Here is a 13,395-nt window from a genome sequence, read left to right as displayed (position 1 = left end):
TTATAAACTACTTTTTGATCTATATTTGACATTTGACTATTCATTGTTAGCACCTGTTTATAAAATTCTGGGATCTGCCCCTTATTTACATACTAGTAAGTATTATAGAACCACCAGTCAAAAGAGGAGATTTTTTTTCCTCTTCTATCCAACTTCCTGATCCCCCGACTTTTCCATACACAATCCATATTGAGGCAATGTTTAAACCATCAATTTAATATAGTCTATAAGAACAGGCACGTTCTTGGTGATTTATCAAGCATAGATTACAATTGATATCCAAGGCATAATGAAGCAGATGGCCTTTTTAATTAACTAAATTATGAGATTGATTGCTTTTTAATATTCGTTGTGATCTTCTATTAAAAAATCTAGGGTGCTTTAGTAGTCGTTATCTGTGGCATTTATGACAATTGACGTAGTTAAAGTTGGGAGTACCATATTTGGTCTGGGATGATGTGATTATTTTTTCTTGGTTTTTTGTAAGCCAACTGGCCTGAGATTTATCAGGCGCTTTGATTAGACTGTTGTTTATAATGCTAATTTTTTCCGATGCTTTGGTTAGAAGACATGACGGTATTTCAGTTATTTTTTTACCAAGTATTTTGCCCCAAGTAGATTGTTTCAATAACAGGATTTAAAATAGACAATTAGACGGGATATGACTAGAAACATCTTCAATCGTTCTTGCCAAAGAAAAACAATATATAGGTACAGTAGTGGGTGTAGAGTAGTCTGGGTTAACATTAGGAGTTGATCATGAGCAACTTTCTCATGATTCACATGTGAACCTTTAGCAATGTTGATTGTAGATCATACTCTTCTTAAGCATGTTTAATTTATGCCATAATGATTTTACAATATCTTCATTAACTTGAGTTAAGCGCGATTTGTTCATAACAACAATAATTCAATATTTTGTTATCAAACTTACATATTATTAGTATTGCATAATAGCTGCCACTCGGGCTGTGTTTGCAAAATACATCATCAAATCTAGAGTTCTTCGCCTGCAATCACATCACATTATTTATAAAAATCTTTTTGCATTTTTGATTTTGAAACATATAATTATTTTCTGTTTTTGATTTTGGACTCATTGATGTGATTGGATATCATATCAGGATATATAAAGTACTGCATTTAAATTTTAATGCTAAGTATTGGGTCAATGCTAATTTCGATCAAAGTTTGCTGAGTAATTATTGTTGTTGTCAAGGTTGATTATAATCTTTGTTTTTATTTACATTGTAAGCATTTTTCTGTCAACACTTTACGCATTCTGATTTTGTATAGCGAAATCTACTGTCCTTGTGCGACAAATTGTTATAGTTTAAATTTGATCTGGAACGGTTTGGCAATTCCGTCATTTGTAAATAATCTTAATCTCTATCTTTAGATTTATTGCTGTTTTGTAGTAAAAATTGTTTGTCTAATTGGTACTACCAGTATGATTCGAAGAAATTATGTAACTAGTAGTTCATTGTAAATATAACTATCAATTTAGTAATCTCACTAGTGTTTTTGTACTTTTCAGTACTGTCACGTAGCTGTGGTCCGCACCAATTTGTACAATCACATTTTGTTTAATAAAATTATGTTTATTTGTCAATTAGTCAGAACCATAGTTCATTTAACTTTAGCTTGACCAACATTCCAAGAATTGCTTTCCGCGTAACATTATTATTTGGAAAAAATACATAATGCTGCGGTACTTTGTACTAGCAATTACAGTTCATGTGTTCTTTAAGGAAAAATACATTATTGTTCCATCTCGGATATGATGTCAAACTCTGATTGATTCCTGTTGCAAGTCGACAGTCAAGGATAAACTTATAATGTGGGAAGGAAAAAAAAAACATGTGGAAAACATTCTGATTGATATGATCTATATGACTTATCTTGTTTACTACTACTAGAATGTCATCATGTGGGCGGTTTGACTAAACTTTATTTTGAACTTTAGTTGAATAATCAGTACCCCGATCAGTACTGTATTTGTCAAATTGTTTTTGCTTGCGTTATTTGTCTTACTGAAAATACCCGCCCTAGGCCAGGTTTCAAATGTAGTCTTAAACTTTCCCAGTCATTTTAATACCACAATATTATTAATTAGCTAGAAAAAATGTTACTCATTAAAAAAAGGAAGTTCGGCAGAAAACAAAAAACATTCTAAAAAAAAAATATTATCTCCTAAATAATAAACCTTTACCCCTAAATAAATTGAACCTACAGTAAGCTTCTAAAGTATATAATCTTATTCTTATACACATTCAACACAAATCGTGCGGCTGTATGTAAAAGATGTATACTCTGGAGAGATGTTCGTATCTGTAGTATATACAGTAGTAAAAAGTGATTACGCATTGCTAATAAAATATAAAATTCTTTCACCTAGTTTTTACTACTAAATGGAATAAAAGATTAGCTTGATGGTTTGTGTTAGATTGCTTGCCCTACTGTATCACTTTCATCCGATAACCTACTTTGTGATAAATGCAGTAAATCCTACTAATGAAGTTCAACATTATACATAATTTAGCGGTTAATCTATTTTAAAAATTGTTAATTTTCTAGGTTCAAACAGAGTTTATGTGAGTCATCATTTACCTACAAAAGCGATTTTTATACATGTTAATTTAAATTCATCCGATAGTGTACATGTAAATTGTAAAGAAATGTGTGGAAACATGGGAAAATTGTACATTTGAATGTCGTACTAGCCTTTGTGTTCATTTCATATTCTGTTTTCTGCAATTTTGTAAACATTTTGTTATGTTTTTAATTTGTACTTAAAATATAAAAATTTATATACATTTTTTTTAAAGCATTTTAAAATAATTTTTAAATAATATTTTTTTCTCATTGAAGAGATTTGTTAACATAAATATTTTATTTTATCAAGTCACAAATATTTATAAAATTTATATTTGATACTGGCATTTTAAACATTTGAAAATAAAATTTAGTTAATATCATCAAACAACTCTTTAGCTTTGGGCCCATTCTATTTACAAGTATACAAGAATTGCTCCATAAAACCAGTTTAGGAACGGTTCTGGGGTTTCGAGATAGTAGTCAATTGGAGGTCTTTGAAACCATTTAAATGATTGATTCGTTTTTAGTGGATCCATTTCTACGGACAAGAAAAATACGCCCCCGAAAAGAAAGGTTTTTAATCATATTTCTCGCTCAATAGGAATGGGTCCTTTATCATTCAACACTACAACAATTATTGCATACAGTACAATGATCTTATTTGTTACAGTTATAGTAGTACAGTAGTCCCACAAGGAAGAATTTATGAAACTACTGTATGATTTTCTCTGAGCCAGCAAAGTGACATTATGACCCTGGCAAAGATTTTGATTTCCAACAATTTTCCCTTTAAATAGATTGTGCTATCTGTTTTGATATTACTTCCTGGTACAAGTAATAGCTATCTATCTTTATAGTTATTTACTGTACTTTGTATAGAAGTATTGCAGTTTTATTAGTACTTAAACTTTGTATTTGAAAGTGTTCAGAAAGGAAGAATCACAATGTGTGCAGCCAAGCAGAGTTAGATAAATAGGAGGCGTGAATAAGCATTAAATAGGAGCCACACGCAACCACTGTTACACCTGTCTAGTTTGGATGCAGCACAATGCAATTCAGCTAATTGTTATAGTGTACCTGGGTGTGTTTTCCTTGGAAGAAGAGCAAGGTGAATATTTGGTGCATTAGGTTGGTTCTGTAATATTTGACACTTTGAAGGAATGGACCAGATAGTTTAAATAGTTCATCAAACTTTTTCCATTCTCCTCTCTAGTAAAAACATTGGATCATTGTTTAAAATAATAAGCAACTGATGATTCTATTTGTTGACAAGTTTTTCTAACTTTGCTGCTGTAGTTTTTCCTGACCTTGTGTCATTGTGTTATCAGTGTGAATTGCCCCTTGGGATTTCAATTGAAGACTTCTCCAGGACTGTCAACCTCCGAAGGAAGCACTCCACAGATTTAACTGCTTCCCCAACAGTACAATAATCTTCACATACCGCAAGAAGTTCACAGGTACTGTAAAATATACAGTAAAAGGTAAACCTAACAGACACAAGCAGGAAAAGCATGGATTTCTGCTAATTATGTAAACATACGATCTGTTATTATACACATCATCAAGTCGTTAAAACCGTTACTTTCAACATTCGTTTTTGAATCGCTGTTTAAATCACTTGGTACAGAAATAGCCAGCTAGTATTTTGATCTTGATAGAAGTTAGCCGATGTGACATTTAACGTGTCAGTTTATGCAGTTCGTTTCTGTTTGTTCTTATCTGTGATTTAAACCTTTCGTATTACCAGCATTCACTTACGGTTGGTTTACGTAGGAGATTATATATTCTAACTTACAAATAATAGTCTTAATCCTCGAGAATTGTAGTACTGTATCATTTAAGTTGCTCATGGTTTCTGAAGTGTTTATTGTATTTGGATATAATTTTCGTAAAAGAAGATCAACTACTATCTTGTCTCATTATTGACATTTTCAACCAAACAAACATCTACAGCAGATTTATAATTGATCATCTATTTTGTCACTGTGCTGATTGGTTTACATAACGAGTGGGTTTGATGCAGATTAGATATCAGTTGAGATTCTTCTCATTCAGCATGAAGCCACGACACACCAGGAAATGACAAAAAGAACTTTTGTAAACAGCGTAATACGGTGCTTTACAAGGTGATACTTGACAGTTCCTGTGACTAGTTTTCTAAATGTGATGTTAACGGGTGATAGGGAATTTCTACATTTTATATTCAGTTACATGGTTTCCGAGGCCTACTAAACAGTGTTATGCTTGCTGACGTGATTACAAAACTACTACAGTATACAGTACAGTATTCATTTCTAAACCAGGAAGAGGTATAGCTTCATTGACTGTGTTTACCTTTACAAGAGTACAATGATTTACTGTCCAATGTCTGTTCGTGATTAATAGAAGAAATGATGACATCACAGTTAGTACAAGGATCTAAAAAGGAATTCCTAACCAGGCAGAAACCAATTTGCCAGTAGTACAGCAAGTTCATACATTTCAACAGGGCTGCAACACTGTGGGAAGTTGTATAATTATTTGTATCTATGCTGGACATTATTTTGACTGATGTATTCTTTGTGTTTTGACTAAAAACAACGCTTTTGAGCCGTGACAGAATTTCTGTTATTGATTTTTATTATATCTGGAATAGTGCGCAAATATTTAATCGAGCGAGACGGTATTATTGTATCATCGTTGATAGCACTGTGATTTTAGTTGTCTAATTATTGCATAGTCCTAGTTCTACAGTATGGTGACTATTTTCTAATTCTGTATATTACTGTGGTTTATACTCTGTTTAAGTTAGCAAGTGTTACTGTTAGTACCTTTCAAGCAAGACGTAGTCCACTATAAGCATCGTTATTGCATCTGGCTCACATGACATGCATATCTGTATCTTAATTCTTGGATATTTCCTGTAAACTATTTCCCATCGCTTTCTTTTTCTGATACTGCGGATAAAATTACTTTTTATTAAAAATGCCGAAAAATAAGCGGCAAGAGAAATCAAGGTCGCAGTGGTACGTCGCCGATGATGATATCCCAAAGGAATTAAATGCCGTTCTGAAAAAGGAAAGTATACCAAATGGTGTGGCATCAGAAGTGGACGGATTTCATTCCGCTAAAATTGATTTGGATAAAGTTGCCAGAGAGGAGAATAATAACCATGTCTCACCAGGTAAAAGATCTGATTAAGAAATTACACTTCATGTTCAATCTTTTAAGAAATATTTATTTACTGCTGCATTAATATAGCACTACTAATTGTTGGCAAATAATTACAGAACAGTATAATGCACCTACCAATGATAACATGCAGTAGATTTGAATTAATATGCCAGTATTGGAATAAACCTCTGGCTCTCGGGGATGAAGTCTCCACTAGGGATGAGTGTAAAAAGAGGGTTGGTGTAAAAACATCATTTCAGGCATGAAAAGTCTTTTTAGTCTGATTTGAAGACTCTGAAGGAGATTGTTCCCGCCCACCACTGCATTGACATATTGCCACTTTTTTGTTTTAAGTAATTGTTGCTATACAGTATTTACATTCTCTCTTTTTTATTCAGTAACAGCCTCTGGCCCATTTTACAAAGGGAAAATCCTTTTCAGATATGAAAACAAAAGTTTCTATTCCAAAGTAAACAGTAGACCTTGTCAAAGATAGTTATTTTTTATTTTCTTCCTGAATAATTTGTAATGTGGCTTGAACCTGTATATGAAAACAAAATAGAAAGTACAATCAAATATCATATTTATCATTACGTTTTAACCAGAAAGATGTTATTGTAAATTGTTTCGTACATATGGCTGCCAATCAAAATTTAGTTTCATTGAACTTGTACCAGATCCAATGTATAGTAACTATACACCAATGATTACAATATTATACACATTTTTTTTATCACCCATTATGAAAGGATGATTTGTAAAAATAGGGGGACAGCTGTCTATAAATATGTAAAGATAAAGAGTACTGGAAAATATTCAGACCATCAGTCGCCATGAACCATCAAAACATGGTGATTAACTACGATAACTCTGGATATTATTACATGCTTAGAAGACCATAATATTTACAGTATACATAGCTATGATTATATTGCTACTGTTTCATTCAACATGACTAATTGGTTGTAGGCCTATCACAAGGTAATTATTTCTATAGTTAGTGCCTAGAGATTTCGTTTTAATTTCAAGTATGTAGAGTAGTGGGCAGTCAGTCCACAGAACTGTATTAAAGTTCAAATTGTTTTCTATTGATTGATTTGGACTTCATAGAAAAGTTAGGGTGGGTGGTAAAAAACATAAAAAAATTAAATCACTAAAGCCAGGTCTGCTCTAGCTGCAAAGTGAAACCGTTTATTTCAAAATAGATTTAAAATATAATTTTTATATCAACTGCATTTCTGCTAAATTTTTGCGGCAAAAAATCGTTTTAATCAGTGAGTGGTTGTCAATTGAATTGATTGGGTTTTATTTTCACTCAGTAACCATTTCAACGGTTACTGAACATTTGTCCTGTTTTTATAGTGCTGCCAAGAAATTGGGGTATTTAATTCATATGGTTGATCCTGTTATTTTTTCACAGCAGAAACAGGACTTAATTTAATAACTTTTATTGATCAATACTATATGCTAACATAATAGTATGCTATGTTCCTAATTAAGTAGGCTATTCATATGATTTACCCACAATTAACCTAGGGTGCTCTACATTGAACATACTGTATATTATTTCTAATAGTACTGTACTTTGAATAAATAATTATAAAAATAATGGTGGATACTCTTTGAAAATTAAGTGAGTAAGCAACCATTTTGTCTGCATATTGCTATATATATTGCTATGAATATTTGTTTAATGACTACTGACAAATTTAAATGGTTTTACAGACATTATATTTAAGGAGTTGTAATTTCAATTCTAATATCAACATGGTGAATTAAGTGCTAATAGAGATAGCAAATTAAACCTCCTAAACAATTTAGTTAGGTACAATAGACTGAGGTGTTCCTAAAAAACCTGAAAACTATTGAGGCCTAGGCCGTAGTATTATGGACGTCACCAGGGAGTTGTAAAATGCTAATTGTGCATTTGGAGGTGTTTTTCTCAACCATATATTAAGCTTTAATTCAGGATCTAGTAATTACAGTACTGTACTTAGATAGGCTTAACCCCACAATTGATACAATAAGTCTTTTGTTTAGGAAAGATCTTCATTGAAATAACTCTTTTGTCCTTTGATAGTTTTACTGTCCTGCTTCTGATGGCCATTTGAATGAAACCTTCTTTCGTTTTTAAACAAATAAAGGTGTTTTACTTATAACTTTACCGTAAAAGTAGTATTGTAGGCTGTTTATACTGAATACAGTAATGAGTATTAAATGTTCTTTCTATCTATAGCATCATTATTGACCGTCAAAAGTGTCATCTAAATCTTCTTAATTTCTAGGAAATACTTTGTTACTCATCACTGTAGCTTGGTAGTATACAAAGTACTTGCCTCATTAAAAAAGCCCCTCATATTGTAATTTTACAAAGCAAGAGTCTGATCTTGCAAGCGACTTAAAAAAGTACCTCAATTAATTTAATTTTCGCTTAATCAGTTAAAATTATCGAGATGTAGCAACAATTAATGATGTTATTGTTAATGAAAAAAAACATTCATCAAGAATACAAACAAGTATTTTTCAATTTTAGCAACATCCATTTTGAATAACAGAATTTGTCATCATTTTTTTTGTGAAGTAAATATTTGTCTATTGTAAATGTAAATTATAATGGAAGACAAAAAACCAATCCTATAGATTTATCATATGGCATCTAATCATTGTCTCTAGCGTGCCGTATTCGCATCTTTTAGCAACGAATAAATCGACTTGTCCACAGACTATTGTCGAAAACTAACTATAATTTTATTCACATCTCATTTCCTATTATTAAATTCATAAAGAGCATTTTTTTATTGCCATTTGTCGGTGTTCAGCAAAGCGTGTCATAATAACTGCATTGTTATTTTTCCATTTCCTCCTACTGTACTCTACGCCATTATCTTTTGTGATTCATAAAACATTTTTATTCATAGGGAAATCCTATTACGCATACTCCCCATTTAATTAAGCAAATTGTGATTCACAGGGTGGATCCCTGGGGACAGGACAATCTCCTCATCTCCCCCGCTAAACGTCCTTCACTACCAAATTATAACAATTCTTGTTGAAAATACATCAAGTGATTCATCAATGATTTAATTTCTATCTATTTTTCCCGCCAATACGTGACGCTAATTAATTCGGATGACTAATAATGCCATAAAAGACTGTTAAAGCGACTGGTAGGCACCACCCATGTTTGATGTAAGCGTGTATTAATACAGGAAACATTGCGGTAGAAGACGCAATATGTACAGTGTAGTAGAGAATCTCAGTGATGAAAATATACATCGGTTTTCTCCGTTATTAGGATATATGGGTCTGTATTGTAAGTTGATTTTTCTTAAATTATACTATGTTGTGATTACCCTGACAAGGGTTTTCCTTGGTAGAGAGGGGGTCCTAGGTCACATGGTTGATCCAGGGATCTTAAAGTGACAATTAGATTTTGCACTCCAGTATTATATAATATTCTGTAATAATTCATCATTTACTTTATAGTGAAATATAGTACTAGATCTGTAAAAAAAAAGTTATTTGCACTTTGTAATAAATTTTCTTTTCAAAAAGAGGTAGGTTGGTGAAATTGTATACTGTAAACTAAAGGTGTGTGTGTACACTATACCATCATCTTTTAGAAACTCTTTGACAATGTGTTTCCATTTCCATATTTTTTTCAAAGAAATACTGAAAAAAAAACTTTTGTCAATAGCAGGCTGGTTTTTTTTTATGATATCACATGTTATATATTTATAGATGTATATGATGATAGATATAGATTATAGATGTTTTTTTACACTACCAAACTATACAGTTATTTTGTAGTAAACAAAATAAGATTTATTTGTTACTTGTATATAATTTTGTAATAGGTATCAGGTATCCAATCAAATTATGACAGCATTGAAACTATTCCAGGAAGCCGGATTGGAATAAAAAACCACATGATCATACACTAATGTAACCACTCCATTGAATAAATAAACAATTAGACCAAGACCTATGCAGCTAATTGTCCCTCTGTCCTGCTGTTAAATATACTCAAGCTAGGCCCTGATAAAGCCATTATCAGAGGAAATGAGGCCACCTTTGAAGCCGCTTACACCCTGGGGTGAGGAACAATCTCTAGCTTATGCTATGCACATGGCCCTGGAAGGTCAGGCCCAATATATGAGTGAATATCAGATAAAATGACTAGAAAAATATGTTTTTCTAGGTAGGATCTTAAACCTAGATCACAATACCTTTGGTGTGTGATGCCCCCTGCCAACTCTTTAGCTGAAAAAGATGTAATATTCAGATAAAGTTCTCTAACTAAAGAGCCATAACAATGCCTTCAGCTATCATTTGTTTTCTTTTCAAAATTAGAATAGTATATTACTTTCACTGTAAATTTTAAAATAAATGTCTTTAAGTGAAAACATGTTTTCAAATAAGAGTTAATGAATATTATCACTGACAGATAAACTATTTTCCTATTGATTGCTTGAAGCATACCAATGCACTAAAGCTTTGACACGTACCAATTATTTATTTAGGAATAGGAGAAATGCTTTCTTCTAAGTTGATTGGCGGACGGGTCCTAGTTGCCCATGGAACTCCCTTTATTTCGTACTTTAGTATCTACAGTATAATTCATAACAAGTGCTGAAATAAAATTTTGTTAGGGTTTTATACAGGTGAAATACAATGTAAAAAATCGAGATTGTCTGGAAGCCCCCTTTTGAATATCATACAACCTGTTCACTTCATCTCAAGAAAAAAAAAACCATTTTTACCAAGTAAATATCAAGCTCTTTATAGTTTATTGAAATTATGTGGTGCTAACACAAGAATCTGTATAATTCCTTTTCATTCACTGCTATTTTAAATTTTATAAAGATAAAAAATTTCTCCTAATTAATTGAGCTTAATTTGAATTTAATTAAAAATGAATTTGATAATTGATATGTAGGCTATAAAGTACAAATGGGAGGAGGTAAGAAAGTTACCTAATAATGATGTAAGCAGGAGTTTTATGAAATATTTTAATGATTAGAGTTCATTCATCCATGACATCTCCGACTAATGACTTCCTAAACACCTTAAGGCTAAAATCTTGCCTTTTCCACAGATGCTATATCAATTATATTTATATACCAGCATTCAAATAATAGAAAACGCTCTTCCATTGTCTCTGTCACCATCTCTGATTGGCCAAAATCTTTCTCTAGAGGAAACACTCTCTCTATTGCTATCTCTGATTGGCCGGAATCTCCAATAGAGGAAATAATATTAGGAAAAGGTTGTACCACACATGTTGATAATCATGTCATGTAACTACCTAGACCTTCAGTTGTCAGTTTGATATCTTTGACAGGAAAAAGCACTTGAAACCACTTACCTTTTGTGTAGTTTTTTTGTGTGATAAGTAGTTTAGGTCTAACCTTTGGCGTGGACAGTAATTCAGACCTTTTTACTGGACATTACTGGACATTTGGTCGCTTTCTTCAATTTTTCCGCCACCAGTGGATCGTTTATATACTGGATATTTGGATATTTGGCCATTTTTTTGGAAATTCTTTGATACTAATGATTGTATGATTCAAGTTTCATCATTGTTGTTATTATTCTTGGAGTTTTATTCAGTTTTTTTAACTTAACTAGGAGTTTGATATGTTTCCACTGCCAAATAAACTGACAGCGGGTGAGTTTTTAACAGTTAAACTTTTATTATGAAAATAAGAGTACTAAAACTTGGTCTAAAATAGCATCTTATTTATAGTTACTACAGTGGTACAGTACTTTAAATGTTTCAATTAAAGCTTTCCAGAAGACCATACTTATTGAGTGCATTTGTATGTATTAAAAGCGGCAAATATATATATATTTCTTTGACATTGACATCTATACTTTTAGCCATTTTCTACTTAAACACAACCTATTTGTTGCCTGAATGTTTTATTTCAATTCAATGTATGTCATCTGAATTTACCAGTTTTTACCCACAAATTTGGTTGGTACAAGATTCTATACAGGAAAAAAATTAATCTATCCTGTGGGCCGCATTGTATGTGAACGGCTAACTAGATGTGGGAGGAGGTTTTATGTAAAAAGCACAGCGTACCAAGCAAATAATGTCTGCTGCCCTCATGTTCTTGAGCTGTTAATACTTTCCAATCTATAGGAAACAAGTTCAATAGGAATAAAAGCTTTTTAGCCTTTTCCAGATGGTATTGCAATAACATATATTATCCTCATACCATGAATAGTAATACAAATTTATATTTCAATGCTTGTTCTGTTCTTAGTATACAGTGGTAGTTTGTATAAACTTTCTACTTTCATTATAAGCTTTCTTATTTGCACCACTGAATTGTTTTTCTCATTCTCCATTTTCTTTGTGTTTTCCATTTCACCAAAATCTTGTTTTTCTGTCTGGTAAAACTGTTTCTGTTGTTTAAAATTGATATATTTATAATTTGTAATCACTATTCCTTCTTAAATTGTTTTCGTACGGTACAAATCATTGTTACTTTTTTCGTTTTTACAGACCTTACACCGGAGGAACTGAAGCTTCTAGAGGAGATACGTCGTACCAAACAAAGATTACTGAAAGAGATTCAGGTATTATTCAAATTTACTCAAATCCATATATGTGTAGTTAACAAAGTTTAATATGGCTGCAGCTATTACTGTAGGTATTCAAACATGCTTTGGACCAGGAATGTGTAAAATAACTTTAATTTACTTCTCTCTGTTTAGACTAGGTGCAAGACTTTTTAAACAACCTATCTTGCAAAACTGTAACAGTAAACACAGTCTAAAGCTCTGTCTACATTATCAAACTCGTTCGACAAAAGTGTGATGGTAGTGATATGATATGACATCATTGTGTCCATATATGGGCACATACAATTTTTTTTCACAAATTTGATAGTGTAGACAGAGCTTTAAAGCGAGTGCCAACAATTGGCCTACAACTTGGTTGAAGTTCACATTTACGAGTTATTTATAGATTAGTAGGCCTATTTTTCCTCTTTTGGTTTTGTTGTTTCATCTATTATTAACCTTTTTATTATAAAGGACTAAATGATTATCTTCCGAGCTTGCATGTCAGTGTACTATCACATATTTAGACTAAAATTCTGAGAAACAAACTATTTGCCTGATATATATCCATTTTTGATTTTCCCCATACTGTAAATTATACAAATATCATTTCTGTTTCATTTCGCAAGTTAATAACATTATTTTACCTTGAATTGTACTTTAAAGGCAAGCAAAATTTCTGTATTTGTATGTCAGGTGTTCAGAACACATTGATTAACTGATCTACAAATTGAAAAAAAGTAAGATAACACAAAGAATTGAGAAGTTATTTATTTTACTTCAATCCAAATAGAGAATTATTTTTATGATATATTATTCTGTAGAAATTTGAATAATATTATTTAATAGTTTTGATATACTTACTTTTTTCTTAAGTAAGTAAAAATCAAATCACAGATAGATGAAAATGTATTGATTTTAAAGTTTTAGTAAAATGCATAGATATATAATGGCATACTGTACATTCGCCTCGGTCTCAATTTTTGAATTTTTATGGTAGCTGCTGTTGATCAAACAGATGTTTATTTCATGTACAACTTTGTATGCATAATTAAACTGATATTAAAA

At 31.7% G+C, this 13,395-nt stretch overlaps 1 protein-coding gene across 4 annotated transcripts in view; it reads left to right on the top strand.

Annotated features, from left to right (window-relative positions):
• LOC144840245 (cytohesin-1-like) overlaps nucleotides 1-13,395 on the top strand; it is a 44,492-nt gene that overhangs the window by 12,674 nt on the left and 18,423 nt on the right. Inside the window, exons 1-2 of one of the 4 annotated variants that reach the window (XM_078695998.1) lie at nucleotides 4,281-5,761; nucleotides 12,269-12,342. In XM_078695998.1, coding sequence (XP_078552124.1) covers nucleotides 5,563-5,761; nucleotides 12,269-12,342 — 273 coding nt within the window. In that variant the 5' untranslated portion in view covers nucleotides 4,281-5,562. Of the gene's footprint in view, nucleotides 1-4,280; nucleotides 5,762-8,445; nucleotides 9,065-10,976; nucleotides 11,423-12,268; nucleotides 12,343-13,395 lie in introns of those variants that run through there. The other 3 variants (XM_078696000.1, XM_078696001.1, XM_078695999.1) reach the window with 3 other exon arrangements.

The sequence above is a fragment of the Antedon bifida genome, chromosome 4 (assembly GCF_963402885.1).
Source record: "Antedon bifida chromosome 4, ecAntBifi1.1, whole genome shotgun sequence".
Taxonomy (NCBI): domain Eukaryota; kingdom Metazoa; phylum Echinodermata; class Crinoidea; order Comatulida; family Antedonidae; genus Antedon; species Antedon bifida.
This window is presented reverse-complemented; position numbering and strand designations above follow the sequence as displayed.